Below are 27,337 nucleotides of genomic sequence, written 5' to 3'. Positions count from 1 at the left end.
CTGGATGGACCATGTCCAGCGGGTAACTGAGGGTGTTCGCTGTACATGCTACTCTGGCAGGGGGACCATCAGACCTACTAACCACTGATTTCTATGAATGTTAGGTATGTTGTAGAGGGAACTGTCCTGAGTACCTGGCTAGCGCTTTTTGCGACAGAACCAAGTTTCCGAGAAAATCGGCGTTGAGGTCTTATGCGTACCTCGTATAGTTGTAATGTCGACGAAACTTTTCGACAGAGCGAGCGTATTGCAGGGGCTGAGATTCACGACTACCCCGCTGGCTGTACACGTTCAAACCCTGCCCGTATACCTTTTTTGCAGTTTCGTCGTACAGAATATCATTAAATAGTACACGTCATGCAAAATTATTCAAAAAATAGTCATTTTCGCCCTAGTAATTTCATGCGTTCCATTTATGGTTCGCACTTAAAATTTCAAAAAATTCGACTGCTCCAAAGAGTTCCTAATGGTGGATGAAGTACTAGCAGCTGTGGAAGGATTCCACATACAGAGGAAAGTACACATCGCTAATTTTGACCTTGATTATTTAATATCGTTCAAACCGTCTGCCAGTGTCAATGGACGTACGAGAGACCACTTGCGGAAAAATATGTCATTTCTTCACAGCACAAAATACTCTAACAGCGTCAGGAAGACATTTCCTTATGTTTTCTTATGAATGCAAGAACCAGTTCGGGAATTTGGTTGGACTGTTGAAAACACATTTGACGACTAGAATCATAAATTTAAAAAAAAATGTAATTTTGACATGTACAAATACACGTAATTGCTTCACGAAGACTTTTTAAAATCTATCATTCTTCCGTACCTGGGACAATAAAAATTTCTTTACGTCATTCATCCTTGGGGAGGACAGATCGATCACATATATTATGATCAAATCTTTGCAGATGAAAGAGAAGCATGCACCTGCATCGTAATAAAAAATCCCACCGAAATGTACTCCACTCTTCCAATAATGAGATGTTTGTTTTCACAGGCAGCTTAAGACTTTCACGAACAAAATTCAGAATGCAGCCGGCTTGCTAAAGACTAACAGAGCGTGAGGTAGCGTTCTCGCTTCCCGTGCCCGGGTTCGATTCCTGGCAGGGTAAGGGATTTTCTCTGCCTCGTGATGACTGGGTGTTGTGTGTTGTCCTTAGGTGTGGTGTCACCGCCAGACACCACACTTGCTAGGTGGTAGCTTAAATCGGCCGCGGTCCATTTAGTACATGTCGGACCCGCGGGTCGCCACTGTGTGATCGCAGACCGAGCGCCACCACAAGGCAGGTCTCGAGATACGGGATAGCTCTCGCCCCAGTTGTACGGACGACATTGCTAGCGACTATACGGACGAAGCCTTTCCTCTCATTTGCCGAGAGACAGTTAGAATAGCCTTCTGCTAAGTCCATGGCTACGACCTAGCAAGGCGCCAATTGTAACAGTGCATGTATCTTACGAGTCTCATTTGTATAGTCAAGAGAGATGTATCACAAGGAGTGATTAAAAGTTAAGTATATTCCAAAGCTACGTATTTTCTTTATAGCAGTCATAACGTATCCTGTTCCAGACTTGACGCCAGTCGGCGTGTGTGTACGCGTGTCTTTCGGCTCCCTTCTCAGTGTGGCGTAACTAGCTTGTTACGCCACAACATTAGGTTAGTTAGGTTTAAGTAGTTCTAAGTTCTAGGGGACTGATGACCATAGATGTTAAGTCCCATAGTGCTCAGAGCCATTTGAACCATTTTTGAACTAACAGAGCAAATTCCATAAAAATACATTCTTTAATTCTGCATCAGTTTACTACACCTGCTTTCACAGGAACGATCAAATACATGTGGTTCGCTTCGGAGTAGAGCGAAAAAAGAACAATCTTCTTTAATCTAACCGAATTGTATTTTCCGATATCACTTCTGAAAATTCCATGTGCCTGCACAGCAGTAGCTGTCATTATTAAATATGCGTGGTGCTCTACGAATTTGTGTTTTAGTTGCTTCTGTGACAAATAACGCCGTAATTCTGTTCTAGCACAGCAAGCGATGCAAGATACAGCGAGTAAGACGGTTCTGTAGTGTAATGTATAAGCATTTGAAGATACACGGATGAGCCAAAACATTATGACCACCTATTTAATAGCGTGTTGTTCCACTTGTCAGACACAGTACAACAGAGATAGATTCTGCTTGGCATGGATTCTACAAGTCCTTGACAGTATTCCAGAAGTACGTGGCACCAGAAGTCCACGCACAGGTCAAGCAGTTCCCACAAATTAGGTATGGTGGTTTACAGGCACGCAGGCAACACCCGGTATCTTCAAATGGTTCAAATGGCTGGAAGCACTATGGGACTTAACATCTGAGGTCGTCAGTCCTCTAGACTTAGAACTACTTAAACCTAACTAACCTAAGGACACACACACATCCATGCCCGAATCAGGATTCGAACCTGCGACCGTAGCAGCAGCGCGCATCCAGACTGAAGCTCCTAGAACCGCTCGGCCACAAGGCCGGCCAACCGGTATGTGTTCCAGTGGGTACAGATCAGGCAAATTTGCTGGCCAAAAGACAAACGTGGGTTCAGTATCGCGCCCCTCAAACCACTGTAGCACGGTTCAGACCTTGCAACACGGACGGTTATCCTGCTGGAAGATATCATCACTATAGGAGGAGATTTCAGGCATGAAGCGATACGGGTGGTCCGCAGTAATGTTCACTTATTTCACTGCCATCATGATGCCTTCGGTTACCACCGCAGCTCCCATGGAAGCCCAGCTCAGTGTAACCAGTAACATAATTCTGCTCTCACCGGCCTGTATCTGTGGCGTGGTGCATGTATTGTGCAGCCGTTCGCCTGGATGATGGCGTGTAAGAACCCATTTGAGCCGTGGCGGCTGGCGCTAGGATGTTCTACACGCATCAAAAAATGGCTCCGAGCACTATGGGACTTAACATCTGAGGCCATCAGTCCCCTAGAACTTAGAACTACTTAAACCCGACTAACCTAAGGACGTCACACACATCCATGCCCGAGGCATGATTCGAACCTGCGACCGCAGCAGCCGCGCGGTTCCGGACTAAAGCGCTTGGAACCGTTCGGCCACCCTGGTCGGCCTACTTGCATCGCTGATATCGATATTCGGCTGTCGTGCTATCTTTGACTGCTCCGCCCGGCGGTTTTCTGGGTTATCGGGTGACGGGTGAGTCGCCTGAGTCTCCGGTCGGCGTTCAACGAGCCAACTTGTCTTCAAAACAAGCCGGCGTCCCTAGCCGTGGTGCATGGGCCTCGCCGTGCTTCGCCGTCCTTGTCTTTTGTCGCGTTGGATGTACGGGGCCGATCATTGGGCGCCTTGACGTGCAAAATTGTGGTGGGTTCGTCGTCTCACGCTGAACAGCTTCCCAGCTCGTAATTTGCAAGCTACAAGTTATTCTGTGTTTAACTAAGAAGATTGTTGAAACTTACTGTGGCATGGGTAGCTGCCGGAGATGGTCCTGAACTTGGTTCCACAGTGGCTATTTTAAGGAGGCTGATGTTCCTCATTTCGTGTCTCGTCACCCGTGGAGTGTGTGTTTCAAATGGTTTTCATGAAATTTTTACTTCTTTTAGGACATATTGACCGCTTAGGGACTGGTTGCTGTTGTGTACACGCCCGGCAGCTGTAGGGTTAATAGTTTAATCATTTGTCACGGCAGGATTTAGTATGTTTATTTAATGTTGAAAGTGCCCTAAGGCAACTGGAAATGATCTATAAGTTTCCTGCTAATTTACTGGGAGACGGGTAATGTTAGAGTATTGCTCCATATGAATTTGGGGGCATGCTTATTATATATTCCAGTGTGGCTGTGAAATGACCTTGTTTTCATTGCAATCTATTTGTGCTGTAGGCCATTTGTTAAGTCTGCTCGTTTCCTGGCGTCGGTGCGGTTATGCATTCTTGTCAGGACCGCTCATTGTGAGGCCGGTCGGACTATATACAGGGTTATTACAAATGATTGAAGCGATTTCACGGCTCTACAATAACTTTATTATTTGAGATATTTTCACAATGCTTTGCACACACATACAAAAACTCAAAAAGTTTTTTTAGGCATTCACAAATGTTCGATATGTGCCCCTTTAGTGATTCGGCAGACATCAAGCCAATAATCAAGTTCCTCCCACACTCGGCGCAGCATGTCCCCATCAATGAGTTCGAAACCATCGTTGATGCGAGCTCGCAGTTCTGGCACGTTTCTTGGTAGAGGAGGTTTAAACACTGAATCTTTCACATAACCTCACAGAAAGAAATCGCATGGGGTTAAGTTGGGAGAGCGTGGAGGCCATGACATGAATTGCTGATCATGATCTCCACCACGACCGATCCATCTGTTTTCCAATCTCCTGTTTAAGAAATGCCAAACATCATGATGGAAGTGCGGTGGAGCACCATCCTGTTGAAAGATGAAGTCGGCGCTGTCGGTCTCCAGTTGTGGCATGAGCCAATTTTCCAGCATGTCCAGATACACGTGTCCTGTAACTTTTTTTCGCAGAAGAAAAAGGGGCCATAAACTTTAAACCGTGAGATTGCACAAAACACGTTAACTTTTGGTGAATTGCGAATTTGCTGCACGAATGCGTGAGGATTCTCTACCGCCCAGATTCGCACATCATCACTGAAAACAAGTTTCGCACTGAACGCATCCTCTTCCATGAGCTGTTGCAACCGCGCCAAAAATTCAAAGCGTTTGACTTTGTCATCGTGTGTTAGGGCTTGTAACAATTGTAAAAGGTAAGGCTTCTGCTTTAGCCTTTTCCGTAAGATTTTCCAAACCGGGTCGGCTGTGGTACGTTTAGCTCCCTGATTGCTTTATTCGTCGACTTCCGCGGGCTACGCGTGAAACTTGCCCCCACGCGTTCAACCGTTTCTTCGCTCACTGCAGGCCGACCCGTTGATTTCCCCTTACAGAAGCATCCAGAAGCTTTAAACTGCGCATACCATCGCCGAATGGAGTTAGCAGTTGGTGGATCTTTGTTGAACTTCGTCCTGAAGTGTCGTTGCACTGTTATGACTGACTGATGTGAGTGCATTTCAAGCACGACATACGCTATCTCGGCTCTTGTCGCCATTTTGTCTCACTGCGCTCTCGAGCGCTCTGGCGGCAGAAACCTGAAGTGCAGCTTCAGCCGAAAAAAACTTTATGAGTTTTTCTACGTATCTGTAGTGTGTCGTGACCATATGTCAATGAATGGAGCTACAGTGAATTTATGAAATCGCTTCAATCATTTGTAATAGCCCTGTATAAATATATACCACCTGCTAGTGAGCCTGTGCACAAGCCGTGGGGAGTGAACGCTCGTATTGCCTGCCGGCCGTAGCGTTATTGCTTCCAAATACTGCTGTGGGCCTTGGCGCTGTTCTCTGAAGTTAAGTGAGGCCACTTTGTTAATATTAGCCTTTCAGTAAGTTATTTTACTGGTTGAGTTATTGCTAGCCATTCCTATTTAACACTTGTGTTAATAATTTGTGTATCTTTAATGAATGTGCAACTTGTTATTTTTTCTGTGTGCCAGTTTTGCGACCATGGTTGACCCACTTTGCATTTTTAGTATAAGGATGTTTCACTGTGGACCTTTATGTGGGCAGTTCAGTTTTATTAAAAGATCTTTGTTTCTTTAATGAAGTTGTGGTATTATGTGGCTTTGCAAGTTTGGGTTGGAAGTGTATAGTGTTTGTTTATGTGGAACCGCGCGGCCGCTACGGTCGCAGGTTCGAATCCTGCCTCGGGCATAGATGTGTGTGATGTCCTTAGGTTAGTTAGGTTTAAGTAGTTCTAAGTTCTAGGGGACTGATGACCTTAGAAGTTAAGTCCCATAGTCCTCAGAGCCAATTTGTTTATGATTGATTATTCACCGTGCCTACTATTTATAATTTTGATTGCGGACGCAAAATATGATTCTTATTCGTGTTTATGTAATTCAATTAAAGTGAAGATTTGTATATTGCATCAGTAAGAGGGCAAATGTCCGAACTGAAGTTTATGATAAAGTCTGTTTTGAGTCAAGTTAAAATTGTAAAACAATCACAAGCTTCTCCATCATCAGTGATCCCGGGCTTCCTATTTCCTTTAAATAACGGTGGCGAGATTGTAATTTTTGATTTTCTAAAGAATGGAGTAGTATCTCGGTCCACTGTTGTAACAGGAAATGAGATTTATTCAACAGACGACACGCTTCTATTGATCCACGGCGAAAACTCACTGATGCTGTGTCCACTGCAATCATAACTGACGATATCGTTGGGTCAACATAAGAACACATAGGGGTCGTGTGATATGGAGGAGCTCCATGTTCAACAATGGCCTTTGAACTGTGTGCACCGAAACGTTTGTGCCTGCGCCAGCATTGTAGTCGTCAGATATGCAACACATCGATGCCTATACTGGATTACGCACCGGGCGACCCTCCGACCTCTATGTTTTGTTATGAGACATGGTCATCAAATACTACAAGACCTACGCGTTATTTCATCATCCTTCAACCCCCTTTCACAAGTGCTCACAACAGTACTACGCCAATAGGCGACCAGCTTCGCCATTTTAAGAGATTCTCTTAGCCAGCCGCAGCGCCATACCAATGTGCCCTTTGTCAAAACCGCTTATATCAGTGGATTTTCGCATTTGCGGCGCGTATCTTCGCTGTAATGACTGCCCATTCGTCTCTCTTCCACTTACATCCTTTCCTTACTGCTCCACGTGCCCGCGACAATACCAGGAGGCTTTCATCCTCACAGTGGGCAGTGGTCGCAATGTTCAAATGGCTCTAAGCACTATGGGACTTAACATCTGAGATCATCAGTCCCCTAGACTTAGAACTACTTAAACCTAACTAACCTAAGGACACACACACATCCATGCCCGACGCAGGATTCGAACCTGCGACCGTAGCAGCAGCGCGCTTCCAGACTGAAGCGCCTAGAACCATCCGGCCACATCGGCCGGCCAATGTTTTGGCTCATCGGTGTAGTTTGCTGTAATGATTTATTCGTTAACGAAATTACTGCATCGAAACTGACTCTTTGTGAATAACTTTCCATGACGTACTCTATTTAATGATACTCCGTAGCGCTGCTGCTACGGTCGCAGGTTCGAATCCTGCTTCGGGCATGGGTGTGTGTGATGTCCTTAGGTTAGTTAGGTTTAAGTAGTTCTAAGTTCTAGGGGACTGATGACCACAGCAGTTGAGTCCCACAGTGCTCAGAGCCATTTGCACCATTTTTGATACTCTGTACGATGAAATTGGAAAAAAAAGGTACGCGGGCGGCGTGATAGCCGTGAACCATAGCCGCTGGGCTACACTCGCTCAAATATAGTTCCCGCTATGGATATAAGAGGTACGCATAAAATGTCATCGTCGACTTTCTCAGAAACTAGAAGCCTTCACACTAAAAGCCGCTAGCCATGTATTCAGGACAGGTCCCTCTACAACCTACCTAAGACTCGTGGAAATCCCTGATTAACAGGTATGATGGTGCCCTTGTGAGACGAAGAGACTGGTACTGGACAGAAATTTGTGGCGAACTGGATCAAACCAGTCAGAAGACTGACTGCTGGAAAAAAAGAAATGTCGGCTAGTATCAGTCAGTTTGATTAACGCGTTTTCTCAGCTACGGTGTCTCAGGGGTTTCCATGTAAAATGGAGATGACTATTTTAACGACAACTGTGCCTTCTAGCTGTGAGTGGATAGTGCCACCTTGTGGACCCATGTCATTCATACGAATTTGCTCCGTATTGTTTTCTTGCGGGACGTGTAGTTCTCGAGATACTTTGATGTCCCAAGTCAACGGCTAACCCCATTCACGGCCATGATACATACGAGCTTCACTTCTGTTAGCGATGACCCACTTCTTCCCGAATCAGTGTGGTTAGGAGAGAGTACTTGCTGCTACTCACGGCAGACGATGATGCCGTTCGTCAGCAGGAAGATGTCGTCCACGTTCTTCTTGAACTGTTCCAGCTCTTCGTTCCTTGGGGTGGCGTTGGCGGTGATCCCCAAGAGCTCCGTTAGGTCGGTCGCCAAGGACGGCGCTTCCGTTTCATTGAAAGCCATCTTGAGTCACTGTGCTATCTGAAAAAGAACGAGAAGATCGAATTAACAACTGTGGAATTTCGACAACATTCGCAGATCAATTATTACTACGATAAGTATTAAGTCCTTTCTCACTCTTCCAACCGACTTTTACACCGCTGACTATTCAAGTTGATATAGCATGTAAACGACCTGCGACAGCCTCATATTGGCAAGCATGCATATACGAATGATAAGCATTCCGGTGCAGTCACACATAGTAGGCAGAAGCAAGTCCATGGGTAAGAGGGCGTCAAATGAAAACGGAACAGATGGAAAACAAGTAAGTAAACTATACGCGAATTTAGACTTTCTCTGCGAATCTCTATGATGAAGTCTTCTCGGGTTATCAGTCGATAAAAAGCTACGTTCTGCGGCAACGTTTCATCAAGTTTCCTGCTTGTGACCTTCAGGTGAAGTGTCGGGTTTGTGTCCTCTCCGGGTCTTTATAGCTATTCGATCGCAGGCTCCTTTGCCTTGTCTGTGTCAGCAGACGTTGACACAGACGAGGTAGAGGAGCCTGCGATCCTGTGGCTATAAAGACCCGGACTGGAGACTAACTTGACACTTCGCCTGAAGGTGACAAGTAGGAAACTTGTCGAAACGTTGCAGCAGAACGACCCCTCGACTCGGCTGATAACCCGAGAAGACTTCATCAGCAAGTAAGTAAAATTTTTATTATCTCAAAAGTACTCGAAATACCTGTTAAAACATTTATTCCACTGTGAAACAAGACAGTGATGGTTTCATGGAAAAATGTTTACAGAATAGTGATTGCACCCTGGCGAGCACCTCTTAGTCCGGAACAAGTCAACGGCCATGAATGTCTTTCTTCAGGGTTCCAAAAATATGGAAATGGCATGGGGAGGGATCTAGACTGAATGGAGGATGTATGGTCCTCCCAACATGTTGCCGAGGTTGTCTCGACTATGCTGCAGAAGACTCGCTTGGCAGCCCTTACACATCTTCTATACAGTCCCGATCTCCATGTGATTTCCGTACTTTTGGATAGTTGAAGAAATTCGTGGCTACCGACTGGATGTAGAGGGAGAGCTGAGATGCCCGCTCGGGAACAATCGCAGTTCCATAGGCAACCGCAAACATTTTGCTATGGAAGCACTAACCATCTTGTCTCAAAGTGGGATAAATGTATTAACAGTTATTTCGATTATTGTCAACTAATAAACAATTACTTCTTTTCCACTTGTCTCGTTTCCATTTGGCTGTCCGTTATACATTTTCTGTATAAGTAAACATTCAGCAACGGGTTTCTCACTCAGAAATCGCATTTGAATGTTGTTTGTTTGTGAGACTATCTTGTAATGCCTCGAATAAGAATGAGAAACGCCTAACAGTACACGTCGAGAATTGACAGCGGCAGTATCGTGGTCTGTCGAGGCTGCGGTTCACCTTTCTGCGATATTTCTGCTCACATTGGTCGTGGTCGCACGACTGTAATGCGAATATCGACTCGATGGTTTGAACATAGTCAACGACATGGAGGGTGTCAAAGGCTCTGCGCGACTACCGCCCGAGACAACAGATATTGTTCTCTTGGTTGTGATTCACCGTGTAGCTACATCACGTACCTTCAAACAGGTAAAGATCTATTTCGCAGCATGGCAAGTATCCATGCGGCCACCCTGAGTACCACTGCTTGTGACATGCCGGCCATTGTTGCACCAACAGGCCAGCCGAAGTGGCCGTGCGGTTAAAGGCGCTGCAGTCTGGAACCGCAAGACCGCTACGGTCGCAGGTTCGAATCCTGCCTCGGGCATGGATGTTTGTGATGTCCTTAGGTTAGTTCTAAGTTCTAGGGGACTGATGACCTCAGCAGTTGAGTCCCATAGTGCTCAGAGCCATTTGAACCATTTTTTTGCACCAACAGTGGTTCACCAATGACGAAGAAGTTATGTCTACTGTTCGTCCAACGTAAGTTGACGATCCGCGCGGTGGCTGTTGGGAATAGCAGGAGGTGTACCTTGTCCACGTATACGACTGCCGAGGGGTGAGAGCGGTGAGGGGAAGGCAGCGCCGATTGCTTGCCGCAGTCCTCGCACTGTTACCCTTAACAACGTGCATACTAACACTTCGCGTCTAGGGGCAGCTCGGAGACGAATGAATATCTTTCAACTAGAGGCGATTTTCTCCGCTTCTCGCAGCACCAGTAGAATCATCAAGTTACCGAGGAGAAACAGTAACGTTTAGTGGTGGAAGGTGAAGTGTTGGCAGAGGAGCCAACACCGTGTTGCTAGAGGAGGCCGAAACGCACGCGTTTAATTACACGCAGTCTGGCGTGATGTCTGGAACAGTTAAATGTAATTAATATAGCCAATAAGGTACGCTGTTGCTGGAATACTTAACTTTAATCCATAAGCGGTGTACATCGCTCTTGACGGTACATTAATAATAATATCAATATAAACTGGTAATGGCGCCTTGCTAGGTCGTAGCAAATGACGTAGCTGAAGGCTATGCTAACTATCGTGTCGGCAAATGAGAGCGTATTTGTCAGTGTAGCATCGCTAGCAAAGTCGGCTGTACAACTGGGGCGAGTGCTAGGAAGTCTCTCTAGACCTGCCGTGTGGTGGCGCTCGGTCTGCAATCACTGACAGTGGCGACACGCGGGTCCGACGTATACTAGCGGACCGCGGCCGATTTAAAGGCTACCACCTAGCAAGTGTGGTGTCTGGTGGTGACACCACAGAAGGTACTTTTGGTACCTGTAACTGATTCTCCCTTCCCTGTTCCATTAGCGAATGGCGCATGAGAAGAATAATTGTCAGTAATCATCTGTATTGGCTCTAATTTCTGGAATTTTCTCGTCGTGGTCATTACGTGAGATGTACGTGGGATGAAGCAACATGTTGCCCCTCTCTTCCCACAGAGTGCTCTCTCGAAGTTTCAATAGCGAACCTCTCAATAATGCACAACGCCTCTCTTGTAAAGCCTATCACTTGAGTTTGTTGAGCATTCTGCATCGGTCTTGCGCCGACTAAAGGAAACTGTGACAAAAGGTGCCGCTCTTCGTTGGAGCTTCTCTATCTCTTCTATCAGTCCTACGTGATAAGAGTCCCGGATCAATGAACTGCAGTCAAGAACAGGTCGAATAAGTACCTTGTAATGCACTTCCTTCGTGGACGAGTTAGATTGCCTTAAAATTCTTTCTACAAATCTCAGTGTGTAATTTCCTTCTCCTACTATTTACTTTACGTGGTCATTCCGCCTAAGGTCGCTCTGCATAGTTAGTACTAGTTATTTTATTGTAGATATTGTTTCCAGTAATTTGTCATCAATAATGTAGTGTACAGTAGTGGATTTGTTTTCCTATACAGGGTGTTACAAAAAGGTACGGCCAAACTTTCAGGAAACATTCCTCCCACACAAATAAAGAAAATATGTTATGTAGACATGTGTGCAGAAACGCTTCATTTCCATGTTAGAGCTCATTTTAGTTTCTTCCACCTACGCTCAATGGAGCACGTTATTATGATTTCATACGGGATACTCTACCTGTGCTGGTAAAACATGTGCCTTTACAAGTACGACACAACATGTGGTTCATGCACAATGGAGCTCCTGCACATTTCAGTCGAAGTGTTCGTACGCTTCTCAACAACAGATTCGGTGACCGATGGATTGGTAGAGGCGGACCAATTCCATGGCCTCCACGCTCTCCTGACCTCAACCCTCTTGACTTTTCATTTATGGGGGCATTTGAAAGCTCTTGTCTACTCAACCCCGGTACCAAATGTAGAGACTCTTCGTGCTCGTATTGTGGATGGCTGTGATACAATACGCCATTCTCCAGGGCTGCATCAGCGCATCAGGGATTCCATGCGACGGAGGGTGGATGCATGTATCCTCGCTAACGGAGGACATTTTGAACATTTCCTGTAACAAAGTGTTTGAAGTCATGCTGGTACGTTCTGTTGCTGTGTGTTTCCATTCCATGATTAATGTGATTTGAAGAGAAGTAATAAAATGAGCCCTAACATGGAAAGTAAGCGTTTCCTGACACATGTCCACATAACATATTTTCTTTCTTTGTGTGTGAGGAATGTTTCCTGAAAGTTTGGCCGTACCTTTTTGTAACACCCTGTATATGCGCAATATGTTACATTTATTTATGTCCAGGGCCAACTCCCACAGCCTGCACATTTCATCAATCCTCCAACATATCATATCATTCTGCGAATCTACACGGCTTTGTCAGTTTGTCGTAGACAACCGTATCATATACGAACAATTTTGAGGAGCTTCCGACTACTAGATCATTTCTATACTCTGTAAACAGTAACGGTCCTATCACATTTCAAAGGGGTGCTCCGGAAATTACCTTTACATCACCTATGGACCACACAGTCGGTAATCAGTCGGTGACCATTATTTTGCGTAAATCTGCAGCTTTTCGTGGCTGTTGTCTCTGAAGGCAAAGTCTTCTAGATTGTTGGCCCGCATTACATTCTTCACAAACTGTTTGCACACCATTCCTTGGACCTTCAGGATCTTTCCGGTGTCCTCGCTGTCCTGGTTCAAATGGCTCTGAGCACTACGGGACTTAACTTCTGAGGTCATCAGTCCCCTAGAACTTAAAACTACTTAAACCTAACTAACCTAAGGACATCACATACATCCATGCCCGAGGTAGGATTCGAACCTGCGACCGTAGTCACTGTCCTGCTCGAACACCAGTGTCGCGTTCACTTTTAAGAAAGGAAGTTTTTATGCTATTGTTCTGAAGAAGTTAAGTTATTGGGTAACATTTGTCGGCTACTGTTGGTGAGCCATCATAACTGGATAGGTAGCAATATCAAGCAGAGAAAGACAGCAGGAATAGTCGCCAAAAACAACTGTCGTAGCGTAGAGATGTCTTCCTGGTTGTTGTCTGAATAGCTCGCGCACCGTGGCTGGTTATTTACTTCCTTGAAGGTGGGATATCACGAAGCTGAAAGCGTGTAGTCGTCATCACTATTTCAATGACTTTTATTCTTAGAGACTCCAACCGCTTCTTGGATTTCCCTCCTACAAAAGTACCGGTAATATATGCTTTCGCTAGTACTCCTGTGTTGTCTCATTCTAAGTTTATATTCTGCCTGCACTTTTCCTGAAGCTACGCTACCACACATTTCACAATTTCTTTTAAACGTAAAGCTTTGAACATGGCTGCGTTTTCAGTGACCCTTACAACGTAAAATTTTCGATCGCGAAAATGAAGTCTTTTCGATCTAGGTTTCGGACACTTTCCTTTAAACGTGTCTGGTACATGTGCTCCTTAATCCTTGCTTTGATTGTCCACCCAGTTTCGCCTATACGTTTTGTGCCACAGCCACCCGTCACTTCATAGACTCCTGCTATGTAGGTGCTCAGGCGTGTGCGTATTTTGTACTTACTGCAAAATGAAGATTTTTGCTTATGCGATCACTAAATCTACAAACGAACTGTAATCTTACGGTGCGAGACGGCAGCTGCTGGTCCTTGTTATTAGCATAATTAATATTATTTTTTTGAAGGCCCTGTATGTAAAGAAACCACCACAGCAGTTGTTCTTCCGTGTCTTCCGTCAGAAATTCTGCTCCGATTCCATGCTGCTGTTGTGACTGATACGGATGGAACGATAAGACACGAGTGTTGAGCTGTGCTTGCTTTTGGGCTGGGTTGTGGTGCGAAATGGCATCTATACCTGTTTGTGTCTGTAGGCTTTCCGTACATAATGTGTCCTAGCGCACTGTCATACGAAGGTAATCCCAAAAGTAAGGTCTCCTATTTTTTTTATAAGTGCAGAACTCTGTTTGTGTGGCAGTTGGTCACACTGTTATGAAGAATGCTTCACGCGCTGTGTGTAAACACGCGCACGCCGCGCTGAGGCGCTCAGTCTTGTCTTGGCAGCCGTTGAGAATGGGGCTCCCGTTGGATGTTAGCGCCAAGTGCGAATTGCGCGCAGTTATTCGGTTTTTGAATGCAAAGGGCACTGTACCGATTGAAATCCATCGCCAATTGACGGAAGTGTATGGTGAGTCATGTATGGATGTCAAAAATGTTCGTAATTGGCGTAGAAAGTTTGCAGCTAGTCGGACCGAAATTCACGACGAATAAAGGAGCGAGAGACCGTCAATTTCTGAGGAGACAGTGTTGAAGATTGAGCAAAACGTGTGTGAAGATCGGCGGATCACCCTGGATGATCTCTGCACGTTGGTTCCTGAGGTTTCCCGAAGCACCGCTCACAGAATTTTAACAGAACCATTGAACTACCGGAAGGTGTGCTTCATGATGGGTGCCACGCATGCTGACTGAGGACCACATGCGGCAACGAGTTGACGCTTACCGCGCATTTATTCGCCGCTTTGCAGCCGAACAGAATAACTTTCTCGACTGAATTGTCACGAGTGACGAAACTTGGACGTACCACTTTACACCTGAGTCCAAGCAACAATCACGCCAGTTCATAACTTTCTGAACAGCATGGCGGTGAGCTGGTGTGACATGGGCGTACAAAAACTGCCACAGCGTCTACAAAAATGCATCGACGGAAATGGTGATTATGTGGAAAAATAGCTAAATGTTCAAGCTGTAAACTGATGTAAGCCATTGTAGAAATAGACAGGTCCACGTACTTATAGAAAATTGGAGGCCTTACTTTTGGGATTACCCTCGTATCTTCTACAGGACAACATGTCTAGGAACGGAAAATCGACTCCAAGGTGAAGCCGATTTTGGGTTGAAAGTCATTTGAAAAAATGTATTATCCCTGTAGCTCTTCTTTATTCTATGGTCATACAACAAATGTCATCCACATAATGGAGCCAACAAGAAGGCTTTAGTTGCACATTGCGTATGGCCCGTTATTCAGAATGCTTCATAAAGATGTCAGCTACTGCTGTCGACAAAGATATCAGCACCAACTGATTGTTCATAAAACTCTCCTTTGTATTTAAAACAGCTCAACTGTAGACAGAACTCCATCTGGTCACACGCACTTGGAGAGTTTTGTACCTATGATATCGCTAATACCTGCAACTGGTATGTTACTAAACATAGACTACACGTCGAAGCTCACACGGGTGTCAATATGTAATTATTGTTCTGGTGTTTAGTCGAAAGACTGATTCGACGTTGCACCCCACGCTACTCTATCTTGTGAGGGCCTATTCACCTCTGAATAACTACTGCCAAATACATTCGTTTGAACCTGCTTGCTTTATTCATGAATTGATCTTCTACAACTTTTATCCTTTTCCCTCCGCCACACTCACACGCTTCCCTCAATTCCTTCATGCCTTCATGTGTCCAATTAACCGATGCCTTCTATTATCCAAGTTGTAGCACAATTTTCTTTTTTCCCCCTTTCCATTTAGTACCTTCTTGTTAATTACTAGCTGTTAACCGCAACTGCGCTCGCATATAAGTAGTTCTGTTACGAAAGTGATGGTGAGGAAGTACACTAATAATTTATGTATAAACATCTGGGTACATAATAGTGTAGGTATGTATGCGTGTATGAATAAATACTTATAGTGTTGGTATATAGGTACATAATAAATGTTATTATTTTTTTCGTCGTACGTCGAATCTTAGTTGAAAATATTAAAAACTACGAACAATTTACTTGTTATCGATTATATTGCAAGGTCTTAACACAGTTGCATAGCCAATGTTTTTAGCCTTGCCTTCTTTTACATGAAGGTAGAGGTTTTGTGGGTTGGATACAAGTGAGCACGCCATATAGTGCTGTCCATGAGAAAAACTCATTTTTTCTAAAAGCAAACTGGCAACATTGAATGTGTTGCCCTGGGATTTATATGGCCAATCCAAAAGCAATTTTAGCGGGAATTGCAATCTTCTAAATTGAAAACACAAATCCGTCTGTATAAATGAGATTCGTGGAATGAAACCACTTTCTCCTTTAGCAGAACCGTTAGTTATAGTAGCCCTAACAATATTTTGGCCAAGATGTGTAATTTGTAGGCGCGTTCCGTTCCACAAACTGGTCACATCAAGATTTCTCATTAAGAGGACTGGAACACAAACGTTGAACCTCAGTTTATGAGAAGTCAAACCTGTCAATTTGAAAGAGTAAAGTAAGTCTATAGGGTAATAGGTGACTTGTTTAGTGTCTATAATATTATTGACAGATACTCTGTATTGCCTCCTTGTACCTGTGACACAATTTTTTCATTTAACTGTCCTACAAATTCATTTTTCGGCACCAAAATAGGCAACCATTCATTATTTCCCACATTTGCATGCAGTTCAGGATACACTTTGCTCACCAAATCTTATGTACTGTGAATAGTATTAAAGAATTCACTATGTAATATAATCATGCCCTTGAGATCTGTATCAGAACGATCTTTGCCGATTTCCAGAACAACATCCCGAATACGAGGTGTGGCTAGAAAAAAACCGGACTAGTACTGGTGAAACAATAAAACGAATGCAATAAGTCTGAAAGTCGCGTGGCCTGTCACGTGACTCTCGCTCCGCCTACTGCTCGACTTTCATCTGCCTCCTGCACTCAGTCTGCCCGTGGCGTCTGTTTTAAGTAGTTGACGTTTTGTCTGTGAGTCGGAAAATGTTGAGTGTACAGAAAGAACAGCGTGTTAACATCAAATTTTGTTTCAAACTAGGAAAATCTGCAAGTGAAACGTTTGTAATGTTACAACAAGTGTACGGCGATGATTGTTTATCGCGAACACAAGTGTTTGAGTGGTTTAAACGATTTAAAGATGGCCGCGAAGACACCAGTGATGACACTCGCACTGGCAGACCATTGTCAGCAAAAACTGATGCAAACATTGAAAAAATCGGTAAACTTGTTCGACAAGATCGCCGTTTAACAATCAGAGCAGTGTCTGAGTTAACAGGAGTTGACAAGGAAAGTGTTAGGCAGATTCTTCATGAAAGTTTCAACATGAACAAAGTGTGTTCAAAAATGGTTCCAAAGTGTCTCACAATTGAACAGAAGGAACGCCGAAGAATGATTTGTTCTGACATCCTGGAAAACATTGAGTGATCCCACCTTCTTAAAAAATGTTATTACTTGCGATGAATCGTGGTTTCTTACTTACGATCCCGAAACTAAACGCCAATCGATGCATTGGAAAACTCCTGGTTCTCCACGACAAAAAAAAGCACGAATGTCAAAATCGAAATTCAAGGCAATGATGATTGTTTTTCTTGACATCAAAGGGATTGTGCACATTGATTGGGTACCAGAGGGACAAACAGTGAATCAGCATTACTACATTAGCGTCCTGGCTACCCTACGTGAGCGAGTACGGAGAAAACGGAACGATTTGTGGAGAAAAAAGTCATGGATCCTTCATCAAGACAATGCCCCAGCTCACAGTGCGTTGTCAGTGAAGACGTTTTTGGCAAAACACAACATTCCCATCTTGATCATCCACCCTACTCACCTGATTTGGCCCCCTGTGATTTTTTTCTTTTCCCTAAAGTCAAGTCAGCTTTGAAAGGAACTAGATTTGACACTCTTGAAGCAGTAAAAGAAAAAGCGACGGAAGTAATGTATGGACTTACCGAAAATGATCTGCAGCATTGCTATGAACAGTGGAAAATTCGTATGGAGCGGTGTAGAGACCGAGGAGGAGAGTACATTGAAGGAGATAACATGAAATTGTAAATAATTGTAAATAAATGTTTTTTCCAGCATCAGTCTGGTTTTTTTCTAGCCGCACCTCGTATTGTGCAGATTGTGTGTCATTGTTAAGCGTGTTAAACAAATTTTTTAACATGTTGCTCTAAGGTTACGCATTTACTTCATCTGCCGGTGTGTCTTTAGTTATTATAAGGAAAGTCGGTCAAGACAGTGAATATTAGTCCGAAACCAACAGCTTACGTTGTTGCAACATCCGTTCATGATCGTTATTCTGATTGATATCACAAATAGGTATACTTTCGTGAGCTAAATTCAACGACAGCTAAGTACTGAAGTGCCGTTCTGCCACCATGAGCAGCGTGGTTGATATTCCAGAGGAGCCTACTGCTGCAACGACTCTTATTTCCTCGAATTTGGGCTGAGAGCAAATTTAAAAGGAAAGTCTTACTATTTCCTCCCGGGCACTCGGTGCACGTCTTTTTATTTGACGCCACTTCCGCAAATTGTACGTCGCTGATGATAAAATGTTGACGAGGACAACATAGCTATACTTGGGCGCGAGCGAAAAAATAGCCGACCCAGCTGAGAATCGAACAGTGAACCACAGAACTGAGCGACCTGTACATGCGAACTGGTGCACCTATCAGAATCTATACGACACGCTAGACGATGAGCGGCTAAACTGCGACGAGATTGTATCCATTTCGTTGTACCGTATTATGCAAAACATATCAAACAATATATGCATACTTGATACAAAATTACAAAGTCAAAGAGTAAATAGTTTTTCCAAAGAGTAATTACTGATCTATATTTCGCGTCATATTCTTAAAATCAATAAAAAAGTTGTACTACACACTTATAGCTTACGTTCTTCTTCAGCGTTAGAGCTATCTCCATACGAAATATCTACAAAATTGGTTCAGCGGTTTAATCGTGAAAGCGGAACAGACAGAGCTACTTTCGCATTTATAATATTAGTATGAATTCGAGCTACTCATCCAACCCCCCACATTCTTTTGTAGCACCACATATGAGAATCTCATTTCCAAACGGTACCAAATCCATACAATCTAATTTAACAGGAGAGATAAAAAAAAAGTTTTACAACAACAGAAGCATCAGATTATGGTTTGTAGCTTTGTTGTTATGCTCAGACATGTTGAGACACATTACGCCAAGTATCTCTGTTAAATGTATATTTTTTATTTGTTATTGCAGAAATAAAAGTGGATTTGTTACCTTTTTGCAGAGAATTGTGTGATAACTGTTGTTCCTAAGTTACGTTATATTACTACAAGCAATAAAATGTAGTTGACTGTTTTTTCATTTGCAATGTTTTGTACTGCAGTTTAGCCTCTTCATGGGTTATCTGGAGCTATTATTAACTTAAAAGTTTAGAAATATTGCAAAGAAAATTAGTGAGAATATTTTTATTTCACAAAATATTTTACTCATTATTTTCACTGCCACACGTCGTGAACAATGAACTAAATGGCATTCCCTGGCACTTTGTGCAGTGCTGTTATCACTTTGCAGAACAATACTAAAGACTGACTGTACAACAAAGTCTACAGATGACAAGGAGGAAATCGGCGAACATCTGTTGTTCATAAGGAGCTTGATATTATTACAACATCCTTTTCCTGGATGTGTGGTACATGACTCTCGTTCCCGTGTAAATTAAAAAAAATTGTTATAAACATAGAAATACACGTGCTTCGAAACCAAGAATAGCATTACTTTGATACAGATTGTCTTCCTTAATCACATCATTGGAAGATTCTATACTATCTTCATTCAGTTGGTAATAAATGTGCAACACTGCAAAAGCCAAGCCGGCCGAAGTGGCCGTGCGGTTAAAGGCGCTGCAGTCTGGAACCGCAAGACCGCTACGGTCGCAGGTTCGAATCCTGCCTCGGGCATGGATGTTTGTGGTGTCCTTAGGTTAGTTAGGTTTAACTAGTTCTAAGTTCTAGGGGACTAATGACCTCAGCAGTTGAGTCCCATAGTGCTCAGAGCCATTTGAACCATTTTTTTTTTTTTTTTTGCAGAAGCCAATGTCATGTTCACAACCAATTTCGGACCTAACGCTAGCCTTTTTTTGTTTCGTGACATTTTTTCATCCTCTTTTCCGGTCTACACTTCATAATTTAATTAAAAATTCACAATGAACAAAAAAAAAAAAAAAAAAGCCAGCCAAGTCCTTGCAACATACAATGTCATATAATGATATGACGGTCATATTGTGGGTAACGTCATTACCAAGAAGAGCAGCGAATGGGGATTTGGATCTTCTTGGAAACGAAATGAAACTGGATTTGATACTTTTCGCCATGAATCGCAAGACTTAAAGGGAAATATACAACGTATATCATACGCTTTGGCATATACAAAAGTTCTTGTGACATATTTAATGGTTCTAAGCAATGCTGCCAACTGTTATCTCATTTTACAATTTTTCGTATTTGATACCTGTTGGAAATGAGCTTCTCAAATCAAAAGCTTCTATTGTATTCTTGTCTCAACTGCTTATCATCCACGTTCCACTTCTTTGGAAGTCTACACTCCAGACAAATACCTTCAGAAAAGAATTCCTAACACTTGAATTTGTACTTAATGTTTAAAAAAAATCCCGATTTTTGAGGGAGGCTTTTCTTGCTACTGCCAGTCTGAGCTTTATATCCTACTTTACCCATCGCCGCGTATTTTGTTGCACAATAACTCATCGATTACATTTAGTGTGCCATTTCGTAAGCTAGCTCTATCAGTATCACCTGACTTAACTCGGCTACAGTTACTTTCCTTTGTTATACTTTTGTTGATGTTCATCTTATAATGTTCTTTCAAGACACCATCCGTTATGTTCAACTGCTCTTGCAAGACTGTTGCTGTCTCTGATAGAATTACCATTCCAGTGGCACATCTCAGAATTTTTATATCTTCTTCCTGAAATTTAAATCCCCTTTCCAAATTTATCCTTGGTTTCCTTTGCTGCTTGCTCAGTGTGTAGAGTGAATAACATCGGGGATTCGCTACAATTCTGTCTCACTCCATTCGCAACAATTGCTTATCTTTCATGTTCTTCGACTCTTATAACTGCAGTCTGTACAAGTTATATATATCTTTTTGTTGCCTGTATTTTACCCCTTCTACCTTCAGAATTTCAAAGAGTGAATCAATATTGCCAGAAGCTTTCTCTTAAATCTAGAAATGTTATAAAATGTAGGTTTGTCTTTCTTCGTTCTATCTTTTAAGATAAGCCGTAGAATTAGGTTGGCCTCGCCAGTTCCTGCAATGCAACGAAAAATGATTTTCTTGGGGGTCGGCTTCTACCAGTTCTTCCATTCTTCTGTAAGTAATGTCTACCTGTCGTATATACTGTAGATCTAGAAGTGAAATGACAGAAAAGCAGAATCCCCTGTGATTAGTGCAACGTCACCAGTACGAGGAGCTGGCTCACAAGGGGACCATCAGACCTGTTAATCACCATTTTGACGAGTCTCACGAATGTTGTAGAGGGACCTGTCCTGAGTATCTAGCTAGCCGCTTTTCAAGCAACGGCCCCTAGTTTCCGAGAAATCGATGTTTAAATTTTGTGCGTACTTCCTAAGTCTGTAACGTTAGTCAAGTTTCAACCTAACGAAAGTAGTGAAGCGGCTAAGATCCGCAGCTATCACTTCAATTTTTTCAATTTCATCGTACAGAAAATCATTACACAGTATACGTCTTGCAAAATTATTCAGAAATTCCGTGTACTAATTTCATTATTATATCAATCATTACACGGAACTTTCTTCAAATGTGCAGTCTGTTTCTGGTTCGTAGTTAAAATTCCAGCCGGCCGCTGCGGACGAGTGATTCTAGGCGCTTCAGTCCGGAACCGCGCTACTGCTACGGTTGCAGGTTCGAATCCTGCCTCGGGTATAGATGTGTGTGATGTCCTTAGGTTAGTTAGGTTTAAGTAGTTCTAACTCTAAGGGACTGATGACCTCAGATGTTAAGTCCCATAGTGCTTAGAGCCATTGGAACCATTTTTAAAATTCCAAATATCAGTATAACGTTCGTTTGATTCGTGGGGAGGGCAGACTGATCGGATACTTTACCATCAAATCTTTTTAGATGAAAGATAAGCTCTTTGTATCTCATACAAATATACGCTACTTTGACAACGATGTGACGATTATTTTTAAAAGCACTCTAAATTTTCAAGAAAAGTTTCGGACGCCCATAACTTGCTAAAGGCTAATTGGGAAATGGCTCCGAGGGAAGATTCCATTAGAAAACACGTTCTTTAATTCTGCATCGGTTTAGTGCACCTGCTTTCATAGGAATAATCGACTTAGAATATCGAACAAGATCAAAGATGGGCAGATCGCTATCTACTATTGCGAAATAGGGAGAGAGCGCCACGGCTATGATACGTGAATTGGGGTGGCAATGATTAAAAACCGCGCTAAGTAGCCGCGCGGTCTTGGGTGCCTTGCCACGGTTCGCGCGTCTCTCCCCGTCGGAGGTGCGGGTCCTCCTTCGGGCATGTGTGTATGTGTTTTCCTTAGGGTAAGCTACTTTAAGTTAGATTAAGTAGTGGGTAAGCCTAGGGACTGATACCTCAACAGTTTGGTTCCTTAGGACCTTACTCTCACCGCAGTCATTAAAGGTGTTTTTCGTCGCGGCAAGAACTTCTCATGAAATTTCATTCATCAAATTTCTCCACGGAGTGAGAATATATACTGTTGGCGCCCACCTTCATAGTGAGGTATGGCCATCATACTAAAATAAGAGAAATCGGAGCTCGCACAGAAAGAAAAAAATAGTTCTGAGAACTATGGGACTTAATATCTGTGGTCATCAGTCCCCTAGACTTAAAACTACTTAAACCTAACTAACCTAAGGACATCACACACACCCATGACCGAGGCAGGATCCGAACCTGCGACCGTAGCGGTCACGCGGTTCCAGGCTGAAGCGCCTAGAACCGCACGGCCACACCGGCCGGCCGCACAGAAAGATTTAAGTGTTCATTTTTCCCTGTGCGCTGTTCGAAAAGGGGTACAGTACAGATATAGCTTGAAGGTGGTTCGATGAACCTTCTGCCGGGCACTTAATTGTGAATTGCGAAATAATCATGTAGTTGTAAATGGTGATCAAATAACGCGTAGGCGGCACTGAAGTTGGTCCAAAAACGAACAAGCTTTTTGAATTTAAGTGAACTGTGTTTTTCGGTATCTCTTCTGAAAAACACGTGTGCCAGTAAATCAGTAGCTTCCATTAAACGGGCCGGCCGTTGTGACCGAGCGGTTCTAGACGCTTCAGTCCGGAAGCGCGCTGCTGCTACGGTGGCAGGTTCGGATCCTGCCTCGGGCATGGATGTGTGTGATGTCCTTAGGTTAGTTAGGTTTAAGTAGTTCTAAGTTCTAGGGGACTGATGACCTCAGATGTTAAGTCCCATAGTGCTCAGAGCAATTTGAACCTTTTTTGAATCCATTAAATGAGCGTGGTGCTCTACGAATTTGTGTTTTGTTCGTTTCTGCGAGAAATACCGTTTGGGACTCTGGTCTAGCAAAGCAAGCGATAGCGAGTAAGACGATTCTGTAATCTACTTTGTAACAAACGGAGTACGCATGTGAAGGAAGTTTGCTGTAACGATTGATTTACTAATGGAATTACTATGGTGAAAGTGACTGTTTCTGAATAATTTTGCATGACTCATACTATCTGATGATATTCTGTACAGCGAGTACGGAAAAAGGACCTGGATCTGAATATGTAACATCAGCGTGAGAACCGTGAATATTAGCCGCTGCGCTACTTTTCCTTGGTCGTAGTGTGTCTAACGTTGTAGATGAGGAGGATATACGCATAGAACTTGAAACATCGATTTTCACGGAAACTAGGTGTCAGGTACCAAGGACAGGCTTCTCGACAACATACTGTAGACCAGTGGTTCCCAACTTTTCTTAGACCATTGCACCTGAGTGCAATCAGGCATGAGCTAGTATTCTCGCCATCCCACCCACCCCCTGCCTTCTAATGCCCCCTCCCCCAAATTATCACGAAGTTTAGCACCTAACTACACAGTAGAATGAAAGACTTTTCTTGGGCTACTTTTATTTTTTAAATGATCAAAGATGATTAATATTTAGTTTGTGTGTGTGTGTGTGTGTGTGTGTGTGTGTGTGTGTGTGTGTGTGTGCGCGCGCGCGCGCGCGCGTTAGAATGAACGACGAAGGAATTCTTGGTGCAACGCAAGTGCTACCCACAACTCCCTCCCAGAAAAGAAGCGTATACACTTGTTAAAAAACATGCGTCCCCTTCATTACCCCTCTTCACTGCGGCACTTGCTTAACTGCACACGGCAACCCCATATAAAATCAAACAAGTTCAGATGTGTGCACTATATCTACTGCTCGTTAATCACTTGAGTGCTACCGAGCGAGGTGGCGCAGTGGTTAGCACACTGGACTCGCATTCGGGAGGACGACGGTTCAATCCCGCGTCCGGCCATCCTGATTTAGGTTTTCCGTGATTCGCTCCAGGCAAATGTCGGGACGGTTCCTTTGAAAGGGCACGGCCGACTTCCTTCCCCGTCCTTCCCTAATCCGATGAGACCGATGATCTCGCAGTTTGGTCTCTTCCCCCAAAACAACCAACCAACCAACTTGACTGCTGCACTCCTTACTTTTGAACTGGCAGAAATTGGACTTTGTCTCACCACAGTCTCTAATAGTAATAACGATAACAACAATAATAATAATACTGTGTACAGCACTATAGTAGCCCTTATGTAGTTACTGCTATGTCAATGGTCAATTAATTCATTTATCAGTTTCGAACTGAGTAATGAAGCAGTTTCTGGACTACTGCAGCTACTATATACAACTTGGAGAAAATTTTTCTTGAGATTCTTAGCATTTGTTACTTAAATACCTCACTTTTGTAATCAGCGATGTGCGGGATAAAGTTCAACACGTGTGTGTAGTGGGTGCACTATGTGAGGAACCTGAAACCCCCACTGCATTAATGCTACTAATTGAGAAAAAGTAATTATTTATGACTTACATAATCAAAATTAGAGTCTTATAAAGCTTTGATGATCTTAACGATATTTTGATAATAATTCAGCTTCGTGACTGAAACAGAATCGAATGGTTTGGTTTTTACCCCTCGGAATATTTCATTTTACCCCTCAGGGGATGGGTACCCCAGGTTGGAAACCACTGCTGTGGACTCTTCAAAGCCAGTGTTTCACGATTCTGATGGTCACCTTGTCAGTTCCGCCGCCGAGAGTTGGTTTCGGGAAAACCGCAAGTGTATTCGCGGCAGACAGGTCTGACAGGAAAGCCAGCTGCGGCCGTCGGCGGGGAAGCACAGCCAACAGGCTACACCAGCCGCGGTGACGCACAGTGGTGTGTGTGTGTGTGTGTGTGTGTGTGTGTGCGTGCGCGCGCAGCAACAGGCGCGAGGCCGCCAGGGGCAGTCACGGCCAAGGAGAGGCGAGCGGGTAATGTGACTCCACTGGGCAAAGCGGGCAGGGGGAGACACCGCAGCGCCACACTTCCTATGGTAAATGAAAACCCTCGCCGTTGGCAGCGCTGTAGCCAGCAGGTTCGTTGGTAGGTATTTTACCGCCCTAGACGAGAACTGAAAAATGAGGCCTCCTCTTTACCGGTCTGTCGGATACCCACCCCCTGCTGTAGCACCAGCATCCAGTGGCACATCAATACAAATCTGCTGTTATCTTTTTTAATCATTAAACTAAGGCCGCCCCTGGTAGCTGTCAGCGCGATGCAATGTCATACGTAACGGCCCGGGCTCGATTCCCGGCTGGGGCGGAGATTTTCTCCGCTCAGGGACTGGATGTTGTGTTGTCCTTATCATCATCATTTCATTCCCATCGACACGAAAGTCGCCGAAGTGGCGTCAACTCGAAAGACTTGTACCAGGCGAACGGTCAACCCGACTGGAAGCCCTATTCACACAGAAAAAAAAAAAAAAAAAAAAAAAAAAAAAAAAAAAAAAAAAAAAAAATTAAACTTAAGTGACCAGACGTCCTCATATTCTGGGAACACTCCTCAGTTTTCATGTTTTGTTCTTAGTTTATTTGAAACTGATTGAGGACAACAAGTATCCTCAATTTTTTATATTTAGTCCTGTTTTTGAAATTTCCCATAATAACAGAAATAGTAAAAATGTGATGAACATTTTAAACTAGAACTCAACGGAATATACCAGATGTGATGTTACAATATAAAAGTGATGTTGTTATTCAATGGAAAGTTGGAAATTGAGATTTAGCTTACTGTTTTATCAATCACAGTTGGCGTAGGAATCATGGATTGACCATTGTCATAAAATATTGCATTATGAGATGTGATTAGTTTTTACTTGCAGTTTCGCATGGCTTGAGGCAGCCACAACTAGCGTGCCATGGATTAAGAAATCGCATTATCGTCTTTCTAATTACTTCATGATCGTAGATACGATCATACCCGGATGTGAAGTTATTGTTATGACAAAACAATTTCCTAAGGGACCAGAAAGTTCTTAAGGGCGCAAAAACAACTGTAACATCACACAAAAGCGAAATTCGGTATTAAAGCTGATGCAAGAAGACGATAAAACAGTTTTCTTTTTATCAATGTAACACGCGCATTGGACTGCTGATCTTGGTGTCTTAAGCTTAGTACTACAATGACGGTAGATTTTTACGTCCGTATCATGTCCATTGAGCGCTCTTTTATATAGCCATTGTCTTCTTTGAGTCGCTCGTGCGTCGTCACGGTAAGTTATAACAGTTCTTTACACTTCACTCAAACTTAGACATAACACGTTTTTACACATTTAGTAAAAAAATAGATCAGACTGCCACAAATCTGCGTCCGTCTTACTTGAGAAAAACAGTACAAGTATTTTTAGCGCTCAAGGCTTCATTTGTTCTCCAGCGAACAAAATAGTGAAGGATCGCATATCTATCCGTATTTTTCTGTTTGCCGCCCAAAGACGACGAATTACATTATTTAGAAAATTCCACAGTGGCCATGCGACTCCTCATTATACATTAATCATTATTTACAAACAAGTATTTGCCTTCTGGCTGAAAGTATTAATTACTCGTATTTGCTGTTTTAATGAAGTCAAAAATAGCGAATATCACACAGTGCAACCAAATTTGGCATCAATTACAGTTTTTATTGCTTGAAAATGGAATAATAGGGGTTTGGAACAATTTTCTAGTGCGAATGAATTTTTCCTTGAATTCAGAAATTACGCAGTACTGATGAGAGACATCCCAAAGTATCAAAATAGGTCATGTGGATAACAGTGGTGTAACTTCGTTTGTTTTAAGTGGAATATTTTTTAGAATGAGGAATAAATCTCATTTTTTTCATCATCCACTTTCTTGCGATAAAATAAATAAATGACGCCTTGTTTGTATTTTCCACAAATTTTAGTAGCCACCGCAGTGGCGAAATGGTCTAAGCGATTGGCATCTGATTATTAATCTGAAATGGTTCCGAGTTGGAATCCCAGTGAGGCATGTCTGTCATGTTTTTCTGATGGCACTTGGTCTTGTCCTTCTCTGGAGTCAGTGGCCCTGAATTAGGGACGGGTGGCTGC

At 43.3% G+C, this 27,337-nt stretch overlaps 2 protein-coding genes across 5 annotated transcripts in view; one reads left to right on the top strand and one right to left on the bottom strand.

The window, feature by feature from the left end:
- The window catches only part of LOC126464854 (uncharacterized protein K02A2.6-like), a 394,353-nt gene that overhangs the window by 88,087 nt on the left and 278,929 nt on the right, over positions 1–27,337 (top strand). Inside the window, exon 2 of one of the 4 annotated variants that reach the window (XM_050096266.1) lies at positions 1,198–1,473. The exons of the other annotated variants lie outside the window; for them this stretch is intronic. The gene's annotated coding sequence lies outside the window, so the exon portion shown is untranslated. Of the gene's footprint in view, positions 1–1,197; positions 1,474–27,337 lie in introns of those variants that run through there. 4 annotated transcript variants of the gene reach the window in all.
- The window catches only part of LOC126464895 (putative ammonium transporter 1), a 394,112-nt gene that overhangs the window by 295,486 nt on the left and 71,289 nt on the right, over positions 1–27,337 (bottom strand). Inside the window, exon 2 of the mRNA XM_050096267.1 lies at positions 7,926–8,100. Coding sequence (XP_049952224.1) covers positions 7,926–8,082 — 157 coding nt within the window. The 5' untranslated portion in view covers positions 8,083–8,100. The remainder of the gene's footprint in view (positions 1–7,925; positions 8,101–27,337) is intronic.

This window comes from Schistocerca serialis, chromosome 1, assembly GCF_023864345.2.
Source record: "Schistocerca serialis cubense isolate TAMUIC-IGC-003099 chromosome 1, iqSchSeri2.2, whole genome shotgun sequence".
Lineage (NCBI taxonomy): Eukaryota > Metazoa > Arthropoda > Insecta > Orthoptera > Acrididae > Schistocerca > Schistocerca serialis.
Note: the sequence above shows the minus strand (reverse complement) of the source record. Positions and strands in the feature narration are given on the sequence as shown.